Source organism: Solanum dulcamara, chromosome 10 (genome assembly GCF_947179165.1).
Source record: "Solanum dulcamara chromosome 10, daSolDulc1.2, whole genome shotgun sequence".
NCBI classification, from domain to species: domain Eukaryota; kingdom Viridiplantae; phylum Streptophyta; class Magnoliopsida; order Solanales; family Solanaceae; genus Solanum; species Solanum dulcamara.
In genome coordinates, this window is record NC_077246.1 from 9,850,059 (window position 1) to 9,877,776 (window position 27,718).

The 27,718-nt window shown below is 38.7% G+C and overlaps 2 protein-coding genes across 2 annotated transcripts; one reads left to right on the forward strand and one right to left on the reverse strand.

Moving 5' to 3' along the window:
- Window positions 1–7,296: 7,296 nt before the first annotated feature.
- LOC129905021 (uncharacterized) lies at window positions 7,297–8,355 on the reverse strand. Its single transcript, XM_055980419.1, has 2 exons — window positions 8,238–8,355; window positions 7,297–7,691 (listed from the first exon to the last, which is right to left on the reverse strand). Exons 1-2 carry the CDS (start codon window positions 8,353–8,355, stop codon window positions 7,297–7,299), a joined length of 513 nt encoding a protein of 170 aa, XP_055836394.1.
- Window positions 8,356–26,704: 18,349 nt separating this feature from the next.
- On the forward strand, window positions 26,705–27,082 carry LOC129905022 (uncharacterized). Its single transcript, XM_055980421.1, has one exon. It carries the CDS (start codon window positions 26,705–26,707, stop codon window positions 27,080–27,082), a length of 378 nt encoding a protein of 125 aa, XP_055836396.1.
- The last annotated feature ends 636 nt before the right edge of the window (window positions 27,083–27,718 follow it).

The window sequence follows — 27,718 nt, forward strand, 5'->3', positions numbered from 1 at the left end:
GCATTGGATTGAGCGCCCAATTGCAGTGTTTGTCTCCATGTTATATTTTTAGCCATGTTATTTAATGATCCTCGTTGATGCTAAAATTTTATTGTATATAGCTTTTATGAGGATTCATCCCCAGTTTTATTTAGATTTTTCCTTTATTTTATGTAAAGGGCGAGTCTCCCTTATTTATGCTTTCCTAGTTTCTGTGTATCGAGAGGAGTCCTCTTCTTTAGGTGCATAGTTTCTAGGTTTTCTTTTCGTGTGCTTGTATCGGGGATGAGTTGGCTGACCTTAGTAGGATGACCGACTTATGAACCACCATAGGATTGGAGGTTAGGTTTATGTCCCTCTCCGTGTATTTCTCTGTTTTATGTATAATAAGGCTTGGGGGTGTGCGGCTCAACCCCTGGCTGTGCACGAGAGGTGGGAGCCTCGTGTAGGGTCTGTTCCCGTAAAAAAAAAATATGTGATTCCCATACACATGAACTAGTTTGTTTCTCTGCATTTATAGGAGGATTTTAACTCTAGGCAACTTTTGATTTTTCATTCAGTGTTGCATTAAGTTCTAAAGGTATATTTCAAAATTCTTATTTCTATATACTGGCTTCTGGTAAGTTTGTGTGTCAATAAGGTATGTGTGATTTGAAGTGAGTCTTGAGTAAGTTCTTATCTATTATTGGGTTATTTTGGTTATTAACTTCAAATAGGAAGATTGTGTTATGTGAATTGGACTGAGTTAGGTCGTTGGGTCTATTAATGGGATGCTTGCATATGGGTTTGGGAAATTGTATGACATTGTGTTTTGTGGGTAGATCGCAATAGCATTGGAAATTGATTTGAACCTTGTAAATAAGGTGAAGTCTGAGTAGTCTTACCTTCTATCAATTTTGGGTGTTGATATGAGTAGGAGGAATTTTATAAATGGTTGATTTGAAGGGATGGAAATTGGTAATCGTTTCAAATATGATAATAAAAAAATATACCAAAAAGATTTTATTTTGTTTGACCAAGTGATTGTTCCCAATGATAGATTGAGTAACGACATTCTTAAGGAAAATAGTCACCTTTGTAAAGTAGATATTGGTCCTGCACAGGGGAAGTGTAAGTACTCGTTAGTGTCATCGCATTATGATTCCCAATGATAGATCGCATGACAACATTCTTAAGGAAGATTGAGTTGTTTGTAATTATGTGTTTGTAGGACATAGGGGAAGTCTGAGTACCCATTAGTGTTGTCGATTATCTGAGTGTGGGATATAGTCTGAGTACCCACAACTATGACAAAAGCTTGTGACAACGCATGTGATGAACCATCGCCCATATGACGGCCCGTCGTATGCATAGTCAACAAGCTTTACAACTATATGAAGTCATTGTTTAGCAGTGACAATGAATTTGGTGGCCCATCGCACATGTGACGGACCGTTGTATTGATCGTCATTGCTGGTAGATTTAATAAGGATACTGGATAACATGATGAGGAACCTAACGGACTGTCGCATATGTAACGGGCCATCAGATTAACCATCATAGTTGTCTGTAGGTCAAGGGTTCACTGGTTAGCACCCTTTATATAGAACGACACCAATAGAATCAAAGGAATTAAATGAGCAACTTAAATATTTATCAGATAAGGACTTCATCAGGACTAGTATGTCACCATGGGAGCACCACTATTATTTGAGCAAAAGAAATACAGGTTGTTGCAAAAGTGTATAGACTACCAAAAAATGATTAAGATGACTATAAAGAACAAATATCCACTACTAAATATTGTGGGTTTTTTTCCAGCTCCAGGATGCCTGATGTTTCTCGAATATTAATTCACATTTAGGGTACCACTAGGTTTGAGTTCTAGAGAGAGATATTTCAAAGATAGCCTCCACGACTAGATATGAGAATTTTGAATGTCTTTTGGGTTGGCGAATACCCGTGCATATTTATGGACCTGATAAATAGTATTTTCAGGACATTCTCAGACTTGTTGTCATTGTGGTTATTATTGATATTCTGGTATGTCTAGTTCAGAGATCAAACATAAAGACCTTGTCCCATAAGTGTTTCATGTACTCTGAGATCAGAGGTTGTATGCTAGCTCCCAACATTTGTGTTCTGGTTGCATTATATGTTTTCCTTTGGGTAATATTATATCAGATACTGATATTCAGTTTCCGTAAAGACTTGGCATACACTCATTACCCCAACAAAAGTTCATAGTTTTATATGGGTATTATAGAAGGTTTGTTGAAGGATATTCTTTAGTTGCAACACCCTATATACAAATCATAGGAGCCTCCATTATATTTTTTTAGACTGAAAGAGTTGAACCAGCGACAACGTCAGTAGCGTGAATTATTTAAAGACTACTACAAGGATATCTTATACATCTGGGAAATCCAACATAGTATAGGGTGCCCTTAGTCGTAAGTCTATTAACAATATATTATATTTTGGAGTGGAGAAGCAAGATATATTTCAAGAGCTCCATTAGCTAACTAGTTTAGGGTTAGACTATTAAACTCTAATGATGCTAGGGTTATGTATCAAAAAACTGCAGTATCACCTCTAGTTGTTAAGTTGAACAAACAATAATACGAGGATCCCAGGTTGGAGCAACTCGGGGGAAAGGCTCAACAATAGGATCCATTATCTTTGGATTTAGTAGGAGATAGACTCCTTAGATTCAAAGATCAGCTATGTGTTTCAGATGTTACAGGCTTTGACGATAGGTTTTTGAAGAGGCACACCATTCTCATAACTTTATTAACCTATGATCCACCAAAGTGTACCATGATATACCAAAGTGTACCATGATATTACTGAGATCTATTGGTGGTACCGGATGAAGAAGGACATTGTTGAGTTTATGGAACAGTGTCCTAATTGCCAAAGGTGAAAGCTGAGCACCAGAAGCCAACTAGACTATTCTAGGAGATAGCCATTCCTTTGTGGAAGTGGGATGCAATTAATATCAATTTTATTAATGAGTTACCTTAATCACAGTGTAATTTTGACTCTATTTTGGGTAGTTGTTGATATTCTAACAAAATCAGTTCACTTTTTGCCAGTCAGGACTACTATTACAGTCAAATATTATGCATGGGTTTATATTAGAGAAATTGTTAGGCTGCATGGTGTCCTAATGTCTATTATCTTTGATAGAGGGGCACAATTTACCTCTAACTTTTGGGCGTCTTTCTAGAAAAGATTGGGGCATAGGTTAAATTTAGTACAACCTTTCACCCTTAGACCAATGGTCAAGCTGAGCACACAATTCAAACGCTCGAGAATATGTTATCCGCGAGGAGCTAGAAGAAGACCGTTGCTATCCGGTTATCTTGAAATTCAAGAATGGAAGTAGTCGACTTGCTTATTTTCTTTGGATCCGCTTATGTCTCTACTTCGCTTGATTCTTGCCTCTTATTGAGTTCACATATAATAATAATTATCATTCCAATATTAGTATGGTACCTTATGAGGCTTTGTATTGCCAGAAATAAAAATCCCTCATTGACAGCTCAAAGCCGCTAGATGTTATACTCAAATGTACGATGAAGGGACATAGAGTTTTGTGTCGATGATAGGGATTCTTGAAAGTATCACTTGTGAGAGGTGTTATGAGATTTACAAAGAAGAGAAAGCTTAGTCCAAGATTTATTAGGTTATATAGGATCCTTCAGAGGTTAGGACGAGTGGCTTATGAGAAAGATTTGCCCTCGGGGCTAGAATCTATTCATCCAATTTTCCATGTATCGATGTTGTGAAAGTGCATAGGATACCCTTCTTAACTTATCCCAATTGAGAATTTTCAGATCACAGATTAGTTTTCCTATGAGAAAATTCCAATTGCCATAGTAGATTGATAGGTCCGTATATTGAGGACCAAAGATATGGCTTCGATAAGGTATTGTGGAGGAAAGAGAATAGAGAAGAGCTGACTTAGGAAGATGAGGATGACATGAGGTCGAAATATCCTCACTTGTTTCATACCCTAAGGTGATGGCATATCAGTTTACATTGGTAATGTGAGGTAAGATACCTGTTTGGTATTTATATTTTTTTTCTTTCTTATTATAATGGTCATTATTGTTGTATTTTTGCTCACACTATTATTGAGGAGCTATGGTGCTCAACTAATTATGTCATCCTATGAGACGCCTAGTTTGGAATTTCTACGTTTTTAATTCCTGGATAGTAACGTTTACAGAGGAGACTCTGCCATAATTTTGGCAACTCCTAAGGACTTAACCGCGTGACTCAAATTTTTCATTCGAAGACGAATGTTTCAAAGGGGGAAAGAATGTAACACACCGATTTTTTAAAATATCTAAATTAACTTGTACTTTCGCGGTAAGAGAAAGAGGGGGAGTAATAAATTAGGAATGATATGGTATATCATATTTTAAGTGTTCAACGGTTGTATCTCAAGTTTTTAAGTTAATAAAGTGGCAAAATAAAAGTTGGCAAAGTTTATTGTAAGTTCTTTTATAAAGATTTCTCTAAAATTTGGGTCAAATGTCTTGGAGCTTTTCTCCCAATTTATAAGAATAACTTATCAAATGGAAGGTCTACGAATCTAGTTTCCAACGCATCAAGCCGATTATCCACATGACTTCAGAATAGAGATATAATTGCATTTTTGTGAGATGACGCAAGCAGGCACATCTAGTGGGTCCCAAGCCCTTATGTCGGTTCAGCTTTATATAAGCTGTTCAAGCTTCATTTTAACTCATTAAAATTAGCCAAATTTCATATAAAATCAGAGGAAAATTCCTCAAATCCTCCATGGATATTGATTCTTTCAACTCGTAAGTTTAATGGAAGTTGCTCTACATACCGAGCTCGTCATTTTGGTATAGTTTTCCCCATCAATTTCATGGCGTATCTTCATTGGTATTTTGGCAGAGACATAACAAGTGTTTATTGAGTATTTTGCAGTAACTAATGATATATATTGACAAGGTAAGGATATTGTACACTTTTATATTTATTAAAACGAGATTCTAAGCTCCTAGATATGAAAAGTCGCACTTGCCAATGACTTGTAGTAGTTTCTTGTTGGTTTTTTCTTTGTTTGTTGTTACTGTAAGGAGTCATGTTATTTAGATTTTGAATTCAGTCCCTTTTGTCAAGGAAATGTTTCCCCTACGACCATCCTTCACAATTACATGTTCTAGTATTATTTTATAGCTTTCCGAGCCATGAAATGGTATTCTGTATATCGTAACTTTGGACGGACCCTTTATCTTACTATGTTTGGTTATTATTGCTGTGTACTGATAGTGTTGAGGTTCTGGAGAGATTGGGGAGTTTGTGCAATTCTAATTGGAGTCGCATATGATAGTTATTGGATTGAACGACGTGAAATACACCTTGTCGTTATTGGAATATCTTCATTGGATATAGCTGTTGTTTATCATTCTTATTGGTCTAATTTCATGATTTGGACTTGGATGGTCGCGAGTGTGACATTGATGCCTTACCGATTGTTATAGCTCATCTTTGCAGCCTTTTGGTTCTCACATTTGAGGCATTACATTTGGTTGGTCAAGATTCATTTCAACAATTTTGGGGTTTCAATTAAAAGGTATGTTAAGGTTACTCCCTTCTTCCGGATCTACCAGAGTTTGGAGGTTTGTTAGCTTTTGTTATATATATTATTGGGTAGGTCGGGGCCCTATCCCGCCAAGCTTTACTACTCCTAGAGGCTTGCAGACTAGTGTGTGGGTTGTATAGCTATGTTATGGCTTGGTTGGCCTAGTTTGTTGGGTTGCTGGGCTTGATAGTTGTTTGATACATTTTCTTGTTATATACCTACCTTCAGCTTCAGTATAGAGATCATGATGGCCTCGACGGGCCAATCAGGACTTGTGTGTTAATTGGCTATTTCTTTATATGAACTGTTGGGAGTAGCTGTTTCTTGTATAAAGTTGTTGATAGGGACATTGCCAGCCAAGGTCTTAATTTTAAGCCGAGATATATTTGTTTATTTTTTTGATTGTTAACATGCACTAGTAGCAAATGGTTCAGCAGGGTCGGCTCGAGCCTGAGTTTTGGCATTTGGTGCTAGTTGTGCCCCTTGAGTTTGGGGCGTGACAGAAATTGTGGAGGAGGATATGTAGGACATGATGAGCTGGACAAGTTTCTATGGAAAGTTGAAATATATGAGGGTTTCTCTAATAAAATATCACTCCTGGTGATCAAAATCCTTTTCTACATCTAGTTTCATAAGCATAGATGTTGTACTCCCATTGATTCTTTTTAAGAAATCCAATAACTCCAGGACAATAATAGCATTGTCATGGAACGTGTGTTTATAAAAAATCTAGACTGAATAGTTCTAATAATGCTAGGAAGAAAAGGCTTAAGATGGTTGACAATAAATCATATTGCACAGACTTATAAATCATATTGCGATGATTTGAAGTAGTTACATGTGATACAATCTTTGGAATAAGGCAAAGGTAGGTGATCTGATTTATTATCCTAGGGACTGTGAAGTCCTTAAACTCCCATTTACAGAAAGCCTACCAAGGGTAGTGCGATGGTCGACACATGGCATTCAAGATTTGAAAGATAGCTTGGGAGTCCATTTTGAGTATTTTTGCTATTTCTGTTAAGGCCACTTTTGGGTATATGATGTCAAGGCGAAAAATTTAAATATTTGTTTTAGTGTTTTCATTAGGCAGTGAATTTTGATATGATATGACTCTGAAGATAGAAACTTTTGTGATAATGGTTATGGCCATAGTTTCTATGCAATATTGATGGAATTACTTGCAAGAGGAAATAATTTCTCTTTGAAGGTTATCTTTATAGATTACGTGCTTAGTCGTATTTGTAATTAAAGGTTTTATAATCATTATTGTCAATTAGTTCCTACTTTTATATATCTTTCTATCCTTTTTTGTCTATATTATTGTTCTTAGTTTTTTGGATTTTGATTCTGTAATTTGATATATATCACTTGTCTATCAAAGTTTAGACATATAAAAAGAAATCATTATATTTTGCTTCTATTAATATTTAAATCTGAGACCTCATGATTACTATGACACTTTCTTGTCCACATATAAACAAGTCTTTTTATGAATAGTTAAAAGGATATGAATAACATAACAAGATTGAATGGACTTAAATAAAATATTCTTCATATATCACTAATGAAAACAATAACATAAATAAATGAAAACAACAAATAAGCTTTTAACTAGGAAATACTATTAAAAGACAAGAAGACCAAATAATGAGAGAAAGCTCATATAATTATTACATGCTCAATGAACATCCAAAGGTTTTCCATCACTTTTATCCATCATTGTTGTCATTTGGATCAATTTCGTTTCCAACATTTTCATTCAGTTGTTTCTTCCTTTCTTCAAGTTTGGCCCTCCTAACACCAAATAACTTTAACAAACCCTTAAGCTCTCTCACATCAAGTTCATCGAATCTTATTCTTGCCCCAACAAGTTGGTTGAAGAGGCTCTCCATTTCCTTCTCCTCAGCTATTTTCTCTATTTTAGTAATATATTTTGCCTGATTATCCACTATTGATTGAAGGAAGTTGTCATGTCGAACCAACTTAACTGGATTTGATTTCTGGATAGCAGCTAAATACTTTCTTACTATTTCTTTAGCTTGGGTTACAGATGGCCAAGCAAAAACATTGTTTTCTCCGGGAGAAAAAACAACTAGACCTAATTCTATATCACATAGAATAGATAGGTCATTTGCTTGCTTAAATAGGGATTCTAATTTTTTATTTAGAACTATTTTTTTCATTTTCGGATCTAGATTCGTAGTGCTCTTAACCCCCTTTTTAGTCATATCTATTCAGATACAAAGTACAATGAATTACTGAGTAGCTCTCTATGGATATAAAATAAGAGTGTTTCACTTATATATATATAGATGCCTGAGAGGACCAAGTAATAAATAATTGGAAGTTGATTCACATAATTTGACAAATTTGGAAATAAACTAATTGCACAATCTGATTTCTAAGATATTTCGTAACCATTTTTTTAAATAGATGTAGTTAAAATCTTAAAACTCATTAAGTAATCATATTTCCACAATAATTATATTCTGGGTTGGTAAATGACCAACTTTTTTCACAATATCTAAGTTGTATTAAGAGTGAAACTTACTCTAATTTTTTCTTTTGTCACGTAATGATATATAATATTTTATAAAAGTAAAAGAAAAACTAAATCTTTCTCATTAGGTTTCATTGTAAACCTGTCAACTGGGCCGAGTTGACTCGATTTTGACTCGATAAGCCCAGCCTGCTAAGGGTCTGGCACTGGTTAAAGCTGGACCGGTCCCCGGCCCATTAAAAAATGGGTTGGTCCCGTGTTGGGCCATCTAGTCTAAGTAGCATGGTAGGTTGACCTGATAGCCGACCACCTTTGCACCGGCATAGACCGTCTTGATATTTGAAAAGATATCTGGAACACTTTTTGAAAGTGGTCGTTGGGCCAATGGTCACTTTTCAGAAGTGGGCCCAAATGGCCCCTAAATCCTCAAAAAATTATATATAACCCTTAAATTTTAAAAATTATATTTTAACCTATTTTTTTTATCTATAAATACTTTTCATATTTCGGCATTTTTTTCCTACAACAATCTTCTAATTCTCTCTCGATTTCTCTCTTAGAGTTTTAGCAATATAATATTATTATTGGCAATTAACAACATCAAGTAGAAGTTTTCGAATTTCAGGTGTTCATTAATATATCAATTTATGGTTGCTAAATTTTTTCTTTGTCTCCAGCAATTTGACATATTCATTTCATCTCTTACTTTTATTTAGTATATTATAACGACCTAGCCCGTCTTTACTAAAAATATCTACAGTAAAGGTATATGAATCTCATTTATCATAATACTAGAATCAATTCCTTGGTATGCAAGGGCATTAGTTGTGAATTAAAGTCGTACAATGTCCCTATCTCAAAGTTAAGTTGAAAGTGTCTTTCTGATTTAATTTCAGACTTGAGTTTAAACTAGGGTCAACTTCAAATGGCCATATCTCTCAGCCTATAAATAATAAGTGACCCATGACCTATCAAATTGTAGGTCTATGAGTCTTCTTTCCTACGCCACTAAGTTTACCTAACTTGGAGTTTGGAGTAAAACATTATGCCCATTTTAATGAGCATTGTCCGTGCTGGACTGCCGTAGCGGGATTCGATGGGAAAGATTCAAAAAGTGAAGTATTTTTATTATCTCCTTCTTCCCTTAAGTGCCAAAATAGATGAGGGTTACCTTAGAATACCCTCAAAAAGCTACTCTAGGCTTGGAGAAAAGGGAAGAAGGGAATTCTAGCGCAAGAAAGATTACAACCCACGGATTTTAGGTTCGTCTCCATAGTTTCTCCTTTTAAAAGTCAGGGATCATGCTATAATCCTTATACAATTGCTTGACACTCATGTAGGTTAGATTTTCTCAACTGAGTAGTTATAAATTTATTTTCATTGCTTAATATAATGTAGATTGATGGAAAATTTTATGCATAGGCCTTCGGGCACGGAGTTTGAATGGTTAAATGATTGTCAATTATTGTTTAGAGTAGGGATGTATGATGTGGTTCATTATTATTATGGGACTAGTGATAAAGGTCCAATTTTTGAATGTTAACCTTGTTGAAACTTTTTCGAAGGTCAATGACTCTTGTGAGATTCAGTGTAGACAATAGCTGTGTCATAATTAAGCTTGAGACCTAGGGATTATGGGCTATTGATGTATATAGAGGAATGTGTTTACATAAATAATTATATGCGTTCTAGTTGATTTATTCCCTGTGAATTACTTGAGTAATGTGAATCATGAAATAAAGGGTGAATGTGAATGACTTAGTATTGATAGATCTCATGCCATGAACCTATTTGATTATCGGTGGCTGTAGGTTATGGTTTAGTCTATATCATAGAGAGACTCTTAATAGTGATTGAGTAATGTTATGATGTTTACCATGCATTTAATTGTTATGATTGGTCTACAATACCAAGACCGTAAAATTCATAATCTTGAATTTGCTCTACCAAAAGTGATGCCTTGAATAAAGAAGGCTTGATGAAATATTGTTAATGAAAGAAAAGATAGAATGAAACCAGTGAAATGACTAGTTGTAAAAAATTGCATGCAATGAACCGGTTACTTGATTGTGCAAGTATGTGAACTATTCGTTGTGGACTATAATTGTGTTTGTGATTGTGATATTGGATCGGGTGTCACGTTCTGACACATATATATGATCAAGTGTCATATTTTGACACATATATTAGATCGGGTGTCACATTCCGACACATATACTATTTGGGTATAGGTTTCATGAGAGAACCATTATGTGGCTATCATCTCTAATTTAATTTTGACAATATGGGCGATGACAGAGAAACTGACCTGATTATAATTGAGCATGTCCGTCTTGTGTAATAATTGATATGAAAGGATCGAAGGTCCAAGTATTACCATGTTGACAGTTGTATTTGAGATTTACACTGTGAAAATGTATATTGCTCTTGAAATGGTAAATTGGTAATGTGTTTCTATATATGCCTATTTGAATTATGTTATGGTGGCTAAATGCGTCCATATCGTAAGTATGAGGTCGTGGGTAAATAAGTGAAGAGTATTTGATGTGTGGTTTAGTAAGATCAGTGAATTAGAGTCAGCTATTGATGATGTCCTATTGGTACATGTATAAAAAGAGGATTGGGACAGAATTTAGATATTCTATTTGCGGGCAGAACTCCCTAGCGGGAAGAATCTCGAAGTGGCGAGGATGCTAGAGCGGGTTAGGTCCTGCCACAGCAGGCCAGTATATTTAGAAGAGGATCCTTAGTCCATCTTAATGTTGACCTCCTTCAAGTGAGATATTAATTATTTTAGGGTCAGATGCTGGTGTGAAAGCTTAAGGAAAGTAGACTAGTTAAGACAAAGTTAGTAAATCCATAGTTCAGAAACTCATCTATGTGATAAAAGGGCTAGTCCTTGATTAGTGAGATTTAAGTTTGAACGACTTTAATGATGTTAATGGGAATGATAAGAGTTTGTGCATAAAGGTTTGGTGAGTGTATTTCCTTAAGAGCACGTTCTCTTCTTGTTGATTTTTTTATATTATGTAGTGGGTATCACATTGACCGATGATGCCTATTAGTACATGTTGTTTGTACTGATACTACTCTTGCTATTCCACTTGGCATAGTCTGATTACAGGATCAGTGATGTTTCTTAGTTAAAGACGGGAATGATTCTTCAACAGCTTCTACTCTTCCTTCCTTATGGTGGGAGTTGTGTCATTATTTTATTATATATTATATCTTTAGAAGCTCTTGTACCTGTTTAGATTAGTATCCTTACGGGTGTTAAATTGTTCCTTGTAATAAACCTTGGGGTTTTTAATTTATATATAGTGACTTCATAAGTCTTTTGGACCATTAATTGTATTTTCTTAAACTTTCACATAATATTTCTATTTATGGGATTGAGAGTTCTCCTACTTAGGTGTTAGAGTAAGTGTCCACACGGCCCGATGGATTGATTCGTGACATATATTAATTATTGAATATTTATTTATATTACCCACATACCAAGCTGGGGGTGTTACTAGAGTACCAACTCAAACTAGATTTTACCCACATACCTGCAAAATAATTGGGACCTATAATAAAATAAAGGACTGTGAAGAGTTAGCGAAAATGATAGCTCTTTTTCATTTGCTCTTCTGATGCTTTTATTTATTATATACAATTAGAGTATAATCTCATGTTTAAAGGTATTTCTAGAAGTACTTGTAGATCAAATATTTTTATCTTTGCGAACAATATACATACTATTTACCTTGGTTATTAATTAGTTCATGGACCATGTGCATACTATTCTTTTGGAAAAAAAAAATAAACTTCATGGACAATGTGCATACTATTTTTATATCTTTTGATCACTTTTCCCAACACACTCATTTGCTAATATAACATCATATGCAATTTACCTACATTTTATTCTTTGGAAAAACAATCTTGGAGATGATTTTATAAAAATTACATACTAAATGATTGGCCTAAAAACTTTTATCCCCGTTGCTCCCACCTTTTAAGGAATGACATCAAACAAAAAGGAATTAAAGCTCTTTTGATTTGCTAAGCACATCTCTCTTTCTTCTCCACTCTTTTGATTATATTTAATTTTCAACACTTATATTTGCTGGCAAGAACATATTCTGGATATAAGGGAATCCCACCAATCTTTCACTCATTAATTTCAAGAAATGCTTCTGATTCTAACACCTAGTCTTTTGACTTAAAATAGGAGTTTTTAATTCCCAATTGTCAAATTGCAACTCAATTGGATTATGATTTGAGATAGTCTAGGTTAGAACATGTTGCTTGATGTTATGGAAGTAATTATTTCAATATGACAAAAACAAAATATAGCTATGCTTGATGAAACCTTTGAGTATAAATTAATACAAGTCTTGAAAAATTTTGATCTATAAAATATTAAAATAAAACTCTTACTGTTGACCAAACAAAATATGAAAACAACACAATCTTATAGAGAAAGGCAAATTTATAATGATTAACAACTCTCTCTCTCTCTAACCACCGGCGATTGTGAGCACTACAAGCGCCGGTGAAGACATGGCTAGAGCTCGAGGAAGAGGACGCGGAAATGGTAGAGGTAGAGGAAGACCTAAAAAAGTACCGAGTGCAAATGTTCGTGTTCAGCTAGAAGACACTGGAATGGGCATTCAAACTCCAGATCCAGATAAAGATGCAGTAGAGCAAAGAGTTACACAAAACTCTTCAGGTATGGCTTCAAAGAAATTAGACATGACTAATACCCCTCAAACACCTGTAACAGTAATGCCGGCAAGTCCCACATCTGAGGGCTCAGCAAATGAAGTACCAGTAGATCCAGCTACAGAAAGCCCTAAATCTGGTGAAAATGCAGTAGTAGTAGAGGAACGAAAGTGGACGAGCCTATTTACCAAAAATCAAGCTGCAGCAAATGGATTATCACTAGATTATCTCCCTCCTCAAATGCTGAATGGGAAACCAATAGTCCACCTGGACAAAGATGAGGTAAATCAGGAAATCAAAAAATGGAGCACTGCCTTAATAGCCTATTTCATAGGTGATGTACCGGGTTATAATGCTTTAACAAGATACATTACGCAGTTCTAGTCCAATGTGGCAACACCTCAGCTCTATTACCATGAAGAAGGGTACTATGTGATTAGATTTCGATCGACTGAAGATATGAATGAAATCTTCTACTCAGGGCCTTATACCATAAATAATAGACCTATAATTCTTAAACTATGGACTGTGGATTTTGATTTCAGTAAGGAATTCCCTACAACAATTCCTCTCTGGGTGAAATTTCCAAAACTTCCGATGTCTTGCTGGGGGAAAGGCTCATTGAGTAGAATAGCTAATGTCATTGGAGTCCCAATATATGCTGATGAATGTACTGCTAAACAAACAAGGATCTCTTATGCTCGAATGTTGATTGAAGTGAATGTTACTCAACCACTGCCTGATATGATTGCTGTTATGGACCTTCATGAGAAAGTGTTTGAGCAGGAGGTTCTATATGATTGGAAACCTAAGTTCTGCCCTAAATGCTCAATGGTTGGACATGTATGCCAAACAATGCAACAACAAACCTTTCAACTCCAGAAGAAGCAAGGCACTAGAAAAGTTGAACAAGAATGGAAACCTACAGGTGTGATCAGAGAACCTGCTCCAGAAATAAAAGAAGCTTCAGTGCCGAAACAAGTAGAGGATAAGCCCTCCCAAGGTGCAAAAGGAAAAATGGTTCAGGTGGACACAAATTCAGAGAGAAGAATAGCTGAAGTTCCTCAAAGCTCCACCAGCAGAATTTAGAATGGAGAAGTAGTATATAGCCCTGAACTGAACTTGACTGATTTCCCACTTTTGGGATCTTGGCCAAAGAAGAATGCATGGGGAAATACTTTCATAAGGCTCAGTGAATATGATCAAGCACCTCCTGATAAAGGAGAACAACCACACAGTACCTAATGAGTTGGCTCATATGGAATGTAAGAGGACTAAATAAGAGGCATAAGCAGAAGGAACTTAAAATCTATTTACGGAAGAAAGGTATTAAACTAGCTGCTTTAGTGGAAACTAGAGTCAAGATTCATAAAGCACCTAAGATTATTGCAAATCTCAATCCTGGATGGCAATCTCTCAATAACTATCTATGTGCTGAGAATGGAAGGATATGGCTAATGTGGGATACAAACCATTATCAAGTAACACACAGTAGAACTACTGCTCAATCAATCCATTGCATGATCAATAATAGCACTGGTATTGTATCTTGTTTTGCTACTATTATATATGCTTTTAACACAAATGAGAAGAGGACAAAACTCTGGACAGAATTAGCACAAATTGAACAAGGGATTGATAGACCTTGGATTATAGCTGGAAACTTTAATGTTGTGCTGTATCCAAAAAATAGGTTACATGGTGCACCAGTATCCTTAGCTGAAACTCAAGCCTTCACTAAGTGTCTTCATGATTTACATCTCAACGAACTACCTTGGAAAGGAGATTACTATACTTGGTCAAATAAACAGATGGGTACTGATAGAATCTATAGCAGAATTGGCAGGATATTTGGCAATTCAGACTGGATGATGCATTGGGTCCATGTGGTTACACAATATGAAGTACCATACATCTCTGATCACTCTCCTATGCTAATCAAAATTGAGGACAACCAGTGGACAGTCAAACCTCCATTCAGATTCTTCAATATTTGGGCAGATCATAGCAAGTTCATGGAAAAAGTAACAGAAATATGGCACAAGCAACTAGTACTAGGGAAAATGGCAAATATTTGGGCAAAATTGAAAGCTCTACAGAAGATCTTGAAAACTTTAAACAAGGAGGAATTCCAAAACATCTCCACTAGAATAACTGAAGCTAGACTTGAACTAATCCAAACACAGAAGCAGATTAATCAACAATGCACAGATGAACTTCTTAGAAAAGAAAGGCAAGCACTGATGAATATTGAGAAATGGAATCTAGTGGAAGAAAGTGCACTCAGAAAAAAATCTAGAGCTAAATGGATAAATCTTGGAGACAACAATAACAAGTATTTTTCAGCAATAATCAAGGAGAGAACGAATAAGAAAATGATGCTAGAACTCACTTCGCTCAATGGAATAAGCCTCAAAACACCAGCAGCTATTAAGGAGGAAGTTACTCAGTTCTATAAAGCTCTCATGGGATCTAGCAGTACAGAATTACAAGCTGTTGATAAGAAGACTATGAGGAGAGGAGCTACACTCACTTATGAACAAGGAGCTGAACTATGTAGAGATATTACAGATAAAGAAATCTGGAATGCATTAGCTTCTATTGGGGATGATAAATCACCTAGAGTAGATGGATACAATGCCTATTTTTATAAGAAGACTTGGAGCATCACCGAAGATGAGATACTGATAGCCATCAAAGAGTTCTTTATTTCTGGAAAACTCTATCGACCAGTCAATTGCACTATGGTCACTCTAATCCCAAAAACTGCTAGTCCAATAAATATTAAAGAATATAGGTCTATAGCTTGCTGCACCATTTTATACAAAATCATTGCTAAAGTGCTAGCTACCAGACTGCAGAGGATTATGACATATATTATCAGTGAAGCACAATCAGGTTTTATTCCAGGAAGGAAACTTGCAGATAACATCATCCTAGCAAATGAGCTTGTTAAAGCTTATTCTAGGAAACATATCTCTCCAAGGTGTATGATCAAAATAGACCTGCAAAAAGCTTATGATTCTGTGGAATGGGCATTCTTGGAGCAAATGCTAGAAAATCTCTGCTTCCCTAGGAAATTCATTGACTGGATACTTGAGTGTTTGCACACTGTGAACTATATAATTTTGATAAATGGAGAACCCACTCCTCCTTTTAATGCTACAAGAGGACTTAGACAGGGGGACCCCATCTCCCCTTATCTATTTGCTATATCTATGGAGTACTTGAGCAGATGCCTAGATGAAGTCAAAGACAATGGAAGATTCAAGTTTCATCCTAAATGTGCAAAATTGAGAATAAAGCATTTATGTTTTGCAGATGACTTACTCTTGTTCTACAGAGGGGATCAACACTCAATAGGGACCATATATCAATGTTTCCACAAGTTCTCCCTAGCTTCTGGACTGCAAGCAAATATGAATAAGAGTTCCATTTATTTTGGTGGAGTTACTGATCAGATGAAGGAGACCATACTACATCAGTTCCAGTTTAACTATGGAGAGTTCCCTTTCAAGTATCTTGGTATTCCTTTATCCACTAAAAAGTTATCTCTTACGCAATGGATACCTCTAGTAAATAAAATTGTAGCTCGAATTACCTCCTGGACTGCCAAGAAACTTTTGTATGCAGGAAGAATGCAATTAGTTCAATCAGTTCTCTTTGGAATCCAAGCTTACTGGTCCCAATTATTCATTATACCTACAAAAGTCCTTAAACTCATTGAGGCTTATTGTAGGAGCTTCATATGGTCAGGTACCAACACCATCACCAAGAGAGCACTGATAGCATGAGAGAAGATGTGCTTGCCTAAATCTGCTGGAGGAATGAGGCTCATCAACATACACCTATGGAACCAAGCTGCTATTGCTAAGACCTGCTGGGATCTTGCTCATAAAACTGATAAACTATGGATTAGATGGATCCATTCTTATTATATAAAATCTCATACTGTCTTTAATGTTCCTATACCTCAACAGGCTTCATGGATGGTTAAGAAGATACTTGCAGCTAGAGTGATACTAGAACAAATACACACTCAAAGAGACTCACCAACTACTGCAAACTTTTATGTGCATTTGCTGGGTAATAGACCAACAGCCCCCTGGAAAAATATGATGTTTAACAACAGTCACTCCCCGGAAGGGTACCCTAGATGTAACCGGCACTCGAAGGCCATCTCTGACCTCCGAGCGAACTACTTGGTACAATCACTCATTCATTCAAGCACATTCTATTAGCAGAAAACTCAATTTAAGAAAATACTTCTCATATCATAAGGGCCGAAGGCCAAACATTTACAATCAAGACGATAATCAAAATAGGAATCCTCAAGATGATCGCTCGACCTCCTCACATCTCAGTCTATGAAGCCTCTATTCAAGTCTAAAAGGTGCCAATGACAAGACCATGGCTACCGACAATCCAAATAACAAAAAGAGGATAATCAAAAACTGTACAGGAAGGCCCAATATCCTCCGGGAACTAGGAGGACTCACCGACTGGCTGGAAGTGTAAGTGGATCTTCAACGGAGCGCCGGTTGATGATCTCTAGTACCTGTCTCTGCATCATGAAATGATGCAGGCCAAATGGCGTCAGTACATGGAATGTACGAGTATGTAAAATGGCCGAATACAATGAACATCAAGAAAAAAATAAATCAACTCGGGATCTCAATCTCAAAAGGGTGACAACTCAATCAAATGTCCTAAGTCTAAACAAGGATATGATTTAGACGGGACCAATCATACACAATCAACTCAATTCGACTCAGAGTACTATCAACACCTATTTGGGAGTTTCTCTTAACCGACAACCATCACTTATGAGCTAGTGAAAGTACAATAAACCGACGTTGTTGCCGCGTCTGCTCATACCTTGCCAGGGCATGAACGAGTCATCAAATCATGGATCCAATCCAACCAAATCCTATAATGTTAGGACAAATCTCTCGGGGAAGCATCCGACTTTAACGGTTCCGTCCCCCCTACGTTTGGCGACGCAGTTATTGGGTTCGAGTATGGACTATACTCTTGCCCAATTTGGTGCTCGATACTTCTCCCAAGACTCAATGTTCATAAAACTCCATCCAATCAATTCAATCAAATCACATCGACAAGTTTCATTACAACCTTGTCAACTCATCAACTCTATCACAATCAAGTCTCAATCTCAATGCTCAATCTTAATCATATCTTCAAGGAAGTGTTAAAATGCATATATACACATCATCTAGATATAAAATCAATTATTACCTCCATCCATTTGAGAAAAATCTTTATGACTCATCACATCTTCAAGACTTCAAATCAACATTCTTATAATTGGCAACATGCTTAAGAAGATAGTATACTCTATCAAATCTACATAATTAATAAGACCAACAAAATTATTTATCAACTCATTCCTTCATCATCTCATACTCATATAAGGGCTCATTTTAGGAACCTCTTAGCTCAATAACATTAACACATTAATAATTAAATGAAATGGGAACAATACTCATTCAAACATGTACCATGCTAAGAAACTCCATTTTCATGGTTATCTAACCTCAAAACAAGAATAGGTCACATGGGTGGACTCAACCCATGTTTTGGTTAGCCTTACATACCTTAGAGAAGACTTGAAGAAAACCTTGAGGTTGGGTCTTTAATGGAGGACTCTAATCTTGAAGCTTCTTGGACTCCTTTGTTGGAAATGGAGAAGAAGAGTAGAGAGAAGGGAGAGGAGCTCTTAGGGCTTTTTAGAGAGAGAGTGAGGGCTGCCAAATGAGTTCCCAAAAGGCCAAGGGCTACATATATATAATTAGGTAAGTTCCCAAATTGCCCCTCCTCAAAATATTCTGAAAATAGGCTAAAACACCCTTGGCGCGATAGTGGCGCGTCGCGCCCTTACAGCGCCAAGGCCAAATTCGCCTAAAACCTGCACAACTTTTAGTGGCGCGCCGCGCCAGAGACCAAACTACTGAGGCATGTTCCTGGCGCGATAGTGGCGCGTCGCGCCCTTACGGCGCCAGGGCCATTTCCCAGCAGTGGTAACCCAGGCCAAAATGAAATTCCTGTCGTGCTAGTTCGTCTTCGGATCGTCATATCTTTTGGCCTCGAACTCCAAAATCTACGTTCTTGGTGGCGTTGGAAAGAAGACTCGACGACCTTTAATTTGATAGGTCATGGGCCACCCGGATTGATGTCTTTCAAACGATAGGGTCATTGAAAGTCGACCCTTATGTGAACTCGTCCTAAACTTAGCCACGACGGATCTTTTGGACTTAGCTCGGTCCTAGGGGTCCTCAATGAGCCCATATCACCTCCAACGCTCTTAAACTCCTCAGGTACTCATCTTAACTCAAGCACATACTTCGAAATAAATATGATGGGCCCCACACGTATACAAAGAAGGCCCGAATCTTAGGAAAAATTTTGAGGGGTGTTACATTATCTCCCTCTTGGGATCATTCATCCTCGAATGACGAGCAACCAAGAATAGACTTAGGGTAGAAATCACAATCAAAATTTAGTCATTCAATCAATCAAATTCTCAATCAAATATCAATCAAAACTCAAAAAGGTACGAATGAATTCGAGTCAAGGAAGTAGTCATTACCTTCAATGCTCTCCTCGGTAGGCACGAATAGATGTGGGTATTTAGACTTCATGGATTCCTCTGCTTCCCACGTGGATTCCTCAACAAATTGATTCATCCACAGGACTTTGACTGAGGCGACCTCCTTGTTCCTCAATTTGCGGATTTGGCAATCAAGGATTTAGACTGGGACCTCCTCATAGGATAAGCTATCCTTAATTCCAACGCTTTCAATAGGGACTACCAATGAGGGATCGCCCAAGCACTTTTTCAACATTGAAACGTGGAACACCAGATGAATAGAAGCTAATTCTGAGGGTAGGTCCAGCTCATAAGCGACACTCCCGACCCGCCTCAAAATTTGGTACGGGCCAATATATCGAGGACTAAGTTTCTCCTTCTTTCCAAACCTCATGACCCCCTTCATGGGTGACACTTTCAAATACACCCAATCATCTACCTCAAACTCTAAGTCTCTCCTCCTCACATCGGTGTACGATTTTTGGCGACTTTGGGCTGTCTTTAGCCTCTCTCAAATAACTCGTACCTTCTCCATGGCTTGATGGATGAGGTCAGGCCCAATCAACTCGGCTTCACCAACTTCAAACCACCCAATGGGCGATCTACACCTCCTCCCATACAAGGCTTCATAAGGAGCCATTTGAATGCTTGCATAGTAGCTATTGTTATACGCAAACTCTGTGAGAGGCAAGTGATCATCCCAATTCCCCTTGAAGTCAAGCCACACGCCCTCAACATATCCTCTAATGTTTGAATTGTGCGCTCTGCTTGGCCGTCTGTCTGGGGGTGGAAGGCTGTACTCAAGTTCACCTTCGAACCTAATCCCTTCTGAAAGGATTTCCAAAATTGGGAAGTGAATTGGGCTCCTCTGTCTGAGATGATAGACAAAGGGACCCTATGCAATCTAACGATCTCCTGTATGTACAACTTCGCATAGTCTTCTGCGGTGTCAGTAGTCTTAACCGCCAAGAAGTGAGCTGATTTCGTCATTCTATCCACAATTACCCAAATGGAATCATGTTGCTTTCGAGACTTCGGCAAGCCTATAATAAAGTCCATATTGATCATCTCCCACTTCCATTCTGGAATTTCTATGTTTTGGGCTAGACCACATGGTCTTTGATGCTCAACCTTCACTTGTTGACAATTCGGGCATTTGGAAACGAATTCCGCAATATCTTTCTTCATCCCGCTCCACTAGTAGATCTCCCTCAAGTCATGGTACATTTTCGTGGAACCCGGATGAATAAAGTATCTAGAACTATGCGCTTCAGCCATAATCCTCTCTCAAACCTCATCAACATCCGGCACGCACAATCTATTTTGGTACCGTAACACACCATCTCCCCCTTGGGTAAAAACCATTACCTCTTGTTTGTGAACTCGTCCCTTCAATTGGAGAAGGACGGGATCTTGGTCTTGCTTCTCCTTCACCTCTGCCACAAGTGAGGACGTAGACCCATCCTGAATGGTAACTCCGGCTTCATTATTCTCTTCCAGATGAACTCCCAATCGGGCTAATCTGTGTACCTCCTTCGCGAATTCCCTCCTTCCTTCCTCCACGTGGCTAGTGCTACCCATGGACAACCTGCTAAGAGCATCAGCAACAATATTAGCTTTACCTGGATGGTAGAGGATGCTCATATCATAGTCCTTGAGTAGCTCAAGCCATCTCTTTTGCCTAAGGTTGAGTTCCTTCTGGCTAAAGACGTATTGCAAGCTCTTGTGATCGGTGAATACATCGATATGCACTCCATACAGGTAGTGGCGCCAGATTTTAAGTGCAAACACCACAGCTGCCAGCTCAAGGTCATGAGTTGGGTAATTCTTCTCATGAAGTTTAAGCTGTCTTAAAGCATAGGCTATCACATTCCCCCTTTGCATCAACACACAACCCAAACCAATTCTGGAGGCATCACAATAAATCACAAAACCTTCTGTTCCATCGGGCAAGGTTAGAATAGGAGCAGTGGTTAGCTTGGTCTTCAATTTCTGGAAACTCTCCTCACAAGCATCAGACCATTGGAACTTAGCCTTCTTTTGGGTCAGCTTAGTCAATGGTGATGATATGGATGAGAATCCCTCTACAAACCTTCGATAGTACCCGGCCAAGCCCAGAAAGCTCCTTATCTCTGTTGGGGATGTGGGTCTAGGCCAATTCTTCACAGCTTCTATTTTCTGAGCATCCACCTGAATACCGTCTCCAGATACAATGTGGCCTAAGAAGGCCACCGATGCAAGCCAAAATTCACATTTAGAGAACTTTGCATACAATACCTGGTCCCTCAAAGTTTGTAGAACGACTCTAAGATGATAGGCATGCTCCTCTTCATTCTTGGAGTAAACCAGTATATCATTTATGAATACAATCACAAACATATCAAGATACGGTTTGAATACTCGGTTCATGAGATCCATAAAAGCGGCGGGAGCATTAGTCAACCCAAAAGACATGACCAAAAATTCAAAGTGGCCATAACGAGTCCGGAAAGCAGTCTTCGGAACATCGCATTCTCTCACCTTCAACTGGTGGTAGCTGGATCTCAAGTCTATCTTTGAGAAATAAGTGGCACCTTGAAGTTGGTCGAATAAGTCATCTATTCTAAGGAGAGGGTATTTGTTCTTCACCGTGACTTTATTCAACTACCTGTAGTCGATACACATTCTAAGGGACCCATCCTTCTTCTGCACAAATAGGACCGGAGCACCCCATGGTGAGATACTCGGCCTAATGAATCCCTTATCTAACAAGTCCTTTAGCTGCTCCTTCAACTCCTTCAACTCGGCCGGAGCCATTCTATATGGGGGAATTGAGATAGGCTGGGTATCAGGAAGAATATCAACCCCAAAGTCGATCTCCCTATTAGGAGGGACTCCAGGCAGATCTTCAAGAAAAATATCCGGAAACTCGTTGACAATCGGAACTGACTCAAGGGATGGAGGCTCAATGTTGTCATCTTTCACTCGAACAAGGTGATAGATACACCCTTTTGAGATTAGTTTCCTGGCCCTAAGGTATGAAATAAACTTACCCTTAGGCGCAATAGGACTACCCCTCCATTCTATGACAGCCTCATTCGGGAATCTGAATGTGATAATTTGAGTTCTACAATCAATAGAGGCATAGCAGACATAAAGCCAGTCCATACCAAGGATCACGTCGAAATCAACCATGTCTAACTCAACCAAGTCATCCAAGGTGTCCCTGTGATGAATTGACACAGTGCAATCTCTATAGACTCTCTCAGCTAAGACAGAATCACCGACAGGAGTGGCCACACAAAAGGGCTCAAGAAGACGTTCAGGGATTTTATTGAACTTACTAGCCACATAGGGAGTTACAAAAGATAAGGTGGCACCTGGATCCATCAATATATAACAATCAAAGAAAGAGACTCGAATCATACCCGTCACGACGTTTGGAGAGTTCTCCTGATCTTGGCGACTACCCATGGCATATAGGCGGTTCGTACCTCCACTCGTACCTAGAGTAGTGCCCCTCTGATTACCCCTAGCTGGGGGTGCGGTGGCAGAGGACCGGGCTCTGTTCCCCCATGCTGGGCACTCTTTCTGAAAATGGTCTATCTGGCCGCATTTATAACAGCCCATCCCTCCCACTCTGCACTCTCCCAAGTGAAGCTTACCACACTTGACACATGGTGGTTTCCCCTGCGCACCCTGACCCATGCTAGCTTGGGGTTGAGAACTTCGTGGCCTGAAATTCTGGCGACGTTGTCCCTGCCGATCATACCTGTTCCGCGGCATCGGTGCACTGGCGGTAGATGAGGCATAGGTCGAAGGCCTCTTTTGGAAGAAGGACTTGTTGCCATTGCCCTGCCTCTGCTCATTCTCTTGCCCAGATGACCTTGCATTTTTGCTCAGGTGCTCTTCTCTGTCTTTTCTCTTCTCCTCCTCTACCTGTTGAGCATACACCATTAATCTGGAAAGATCCATATCCGAAATCAACAATGCTGCCTTGCATTCCTTCCTCACATGCCTCCCTAATCCGAAGACGAACTTTCTCATCTTTGACATCACATCAGGAATCATTTCTGGAGCATACCTGGACAGCTGGATGAACCTTAGGCCATACTCCTTAACCGACATACCTTCCTGCTTCAGATTAACAAATTCCTCCACCTTCGCTTCCCTCAATTCTCGGGGAAAGAAGTGGTCGAGGAAGGCTCCCTCAAACTCATCCCACCTAGCAGGCTCAGCATCTTCACCCCTTCCCTGTTCCCATTGGCTATACCAAATGTTTGCCACATCTTTGAGTTGATAAGACACCAACTCGACCCCCTCAATTTCCGTAGCATGCATAGCTTTCAGAATCTTCCACATTTCATCAATGAAGTTCTGGGGATCTTTATCAACCTTAGAACCCGTAAATGCCAGTGGGTTCATCCTCAAAAAGTCTCTAATTCTAGTGGCAGCAGATAGCTCCTGGGAACTAGAGCTGAGAGTCGGCGAACTTTGATTGCCGCTTCGGGCGGCCATTAGTTGAGTGAGCATGGCAATTGCCCCTCAAAATTCAGCTTCTGATGTGGGTGCAGGTGGAGTAGATGGCACTTGAGGTGCCTCCTCATATCTCGCGGGTCGGCCTCTAGTCCTTGCTGGGCGTGCCTCTGACTGTGGCATCCCTGCATTATCAACATTCCTCTGGCTAGCGGTACGTTTAGGAGGCATTATCTGTAACGTATGAACACACGAATTAGAAAGGAAGTTTCATGGAGTTCAACTCCATCGCACGAATTCAGAGTATGAAAGAAGTGAAACAATTCCTAATGTCCTATAGCCTCCTGCTTATAAGTGTGGTGCACAATACACCCATACGCAAGACTCTATTAGACACGGCTTCATAGACTCCCTAGGACACTTGAACTCTGGGCTCTGATACCATGTTTGTCACGCCCCGGGAGGGTACCCTAGACGTAACCGGCACCCGAAGGCCATCTCTGACCTCCGAGCGAACCACTTGGTACAATCACTCATTCATTCAAGCACATTCTATTAGCAGAAAACTCAATTTAAGAAAATACTTCTCATATCATAAGGGTCGAAGGCCAAACATTTACAATCAAGACGATAATCAAAATAGGAATCCTCAAGATGACCGCTCGAACTCCTCACATCTCAGTCTATGAAGCCTATATTCAAGTCTAAAAGGTGCCAATGACAAGCCCATGGCTACCGACAATCCAAATAAAAAAAAGAGGACAATCAAAAACTGTACAGGAAGGCCCAATATCCTCCGGGAACTAGGAGGACTCACCGACTGGCTGGAAGTGTAAGTGGATCTTCAACGAAGCGCCGGTTGATGATCTCTAGTACCTGTCTCTGCATCATGAAACGATGCAGGCCAAATGGCGTCAGTACATAGAATGTACGAGTATGTAAAATGGCCGAATACAACGAACATCAAGAAAAAAATAAATCAACTCGGGATCTCAATCTCAAAAGGGTGACAACTCAATCAAATGTCCTAAGTCTAAACAAGGATATGATTTAGACGGGACCAATCATACACAATCAACTCAATCCGACTCAGAGTACTATCAACACCTATTTGGGAGTTTCTCTTAACCGACAACCATCACTTATGAGCCAGTGAAAGTACAACAAACCGACGTTGTTGTCGCGTCCGCTCATACCTTGCCAGGGCATGAACGAGTCATCAAATCATGGATCCAATCCAACCAAGTCCTATAATGTCAGGAAAAATCTCTTGGGGAAGCATCCGACTTTAACGGTTCCGTCCCCCCTACGTTTGGCGACGCAGTTATTGGGTTCGAGTATGGACTATACTCTTGCCCAATTCGGTGCTCGATACTTCTCCCAAGACTCAATGCTCATAAAACTCCATCCAATCAATTCAATCAAATCACATCGACAAGTTTCATTACAACCTTGTCAACTCATCAACTCTATCACAATCAAGTCTCAATCTCAATGCTTAATCTCAATCATATCTTCAAAGAAGTGTTAAAATGCATATATACACATCATCTAGATATAAAATCAATCATTACCTCCATCCATTTGAGAAAAATCTTTATGACTCATCACATCTTCAAGACTTCAAATCAACATTCTTATAATTGGCAACATGCTTAAGAAGATAGTATACTCTATCAAATCTACATAATTAATAAGACCAACAAAATTATTTATCAACTCATTACTTCATCATCTCATACTCATATAAGGGCTCATTTTAGGAACCTCTTAGCTCAACAACATTAACACATCAATAATTAAATAAAATGGGAACAATACTCATTCAAACATGTACCATGCCAAGAAACTCCATTTTCATGGATATCTAACCTCAAAACAAGAATAGGGCACATGGGTGGACTCAACCCATGTTTTGGTTAGCCTTACATACCTTAGAGAAGACTTGAAGAAAACCTTGAGGTTGGGTCTTTAATGGAGGACTCTAATCTTGAAGCTTCTTGGACTCCTTTGTTGGAAATGGAGAAGAAGAGTAGAGAGAAGGGAGAGGAGCTCTTAGGGCTTTTTAGAGAGAGAGTGAGGGCTGCCAAATGAGTTCCCAAAAGGCCAAGGGCTACATATATATAATTGGGTAAGTTCCCAAATTGCCCCTCCTCAAAATGTTCTGAAAATAGGCTAAAACGCCCTTGGCGCGATAGTGGCACGTCGCGCCCTTACAGCGCCAAGGCCAAATTCGCCTAAAACCTGCACAACTTTTAGTAGCGCGCCACGCCAGGGACCAAACTACTGAGGCATGTTCCTGGCGCGATGGTGGCGCATCGCGCCCTTACGGCGCCAGGGCCATTTCCCAGCAGTGGTAACCCAGGCCAAAATGAAATCCCTGTCGTGCTAGTTCGTCTTCGGATCGTCATATCTTTTGGCCCCGAACTCCAAAATCTACGTTCTTGGTGGCGTTGGAAAGAAGACTCGACGACCTTTAATTTGATAGGTCATGGGCCACCCGGATTGACGTCTTTCAAACGATAGGGTCATTGAAAGTCGACCCTTACGTGAACTCGTCCTAAACTTAGCCACGACGGATCTTTTGGACTTAGCTCGGTCCTAGGGGTCCTCAATGACCCCACATCACCTCCAACGCTCTTAAACTCCTCAGGGACTCATCTTAACTCAAGCACGTACTTCGAAATAAATACGATGGGCCCCACACGTGTACAAAGAAGGCCCGAATCTTAGGAAAAATTTTGAGGGGTGTTACAACAACAGTGCAAGACCAAAGGCCATTGTTATAATGTGGATCATGCTGCAGAATAAACTCCCAACTATAGACAGATTAACCTCCTGGGGAATGGATGTCAACCAACAATGCAAACTCTGTCAACAAGATCTGGAAAATAGAGAGCATCTGTTTACTCAATGTGAATTTACTAGAGCTATTTGGAAGAAATTGCTTAATTGGATTAAATGGCCACTCTTTCACGCTGATACATGGGATATGCATTTGGAATGGACTCTGAAACAATCTAAATGCAAGTCTCACAATGCACAGCTCTTGAAATTAATATATGCTGAGTGCTCTTATGCAATATGGATGGAAAGAAACCAGAGAACTTTTGAAGAAAAAAGAAGAAACTATGAAGAGATAACTAAGGAAATAGCATATATGTGCACTTTGAGAGCTCCTTTGGCGATTAGTACTCGACTTCAACAATCTCTCCTCTTCTGAAACTAATTGTAGGTTTGAGGTCTTACTTTGAGTTTTATTTCTTGTTGGATAACAAACTGTGATGTAGTTTGGTATGATTATGTAAATATCTCTTGGTGATTAATAAAAACTATTAGTTACCAAAAAAAAACAACCTATTTTTCTAAACAGTCTAACTCCATACACTAATGTCATGATTGTTTTGCATCATGAAGTTAAAATTACCTATATTTTTTCAAGCAATTCGCTGCTTCTGTTTTACTGTTTTACGTTCGAACGACACATTAATCGGCTATATTCGAATAAAAAACTAAATATTTCAGTAGGAAAATCTAAAATGTCCAATTTAACCACATGCAGACTTGCATTTTATTGCTTGTAAAATACAGTTACATAAAAACCCTCCAGTACAGTAACATCAGTCAATCGGACTTGATGTTTTCAATCTCAACTTCTTGTTCCTTCCTCCAAAAGTGATTTATTGTATTCTTAATGCACCAAAAGCCAAAGATTTAAGATTTCACTTGTAGACAAGCAAATAAATCCAAACTTGCCTTTATACGAAATTAGTTTTTTATTTTGGGACACATGTTCAGGAAGATAAAATCTTGGATACGCTTCTTCTCCACTGTTGTTTAGGACTAATACTTGATTATC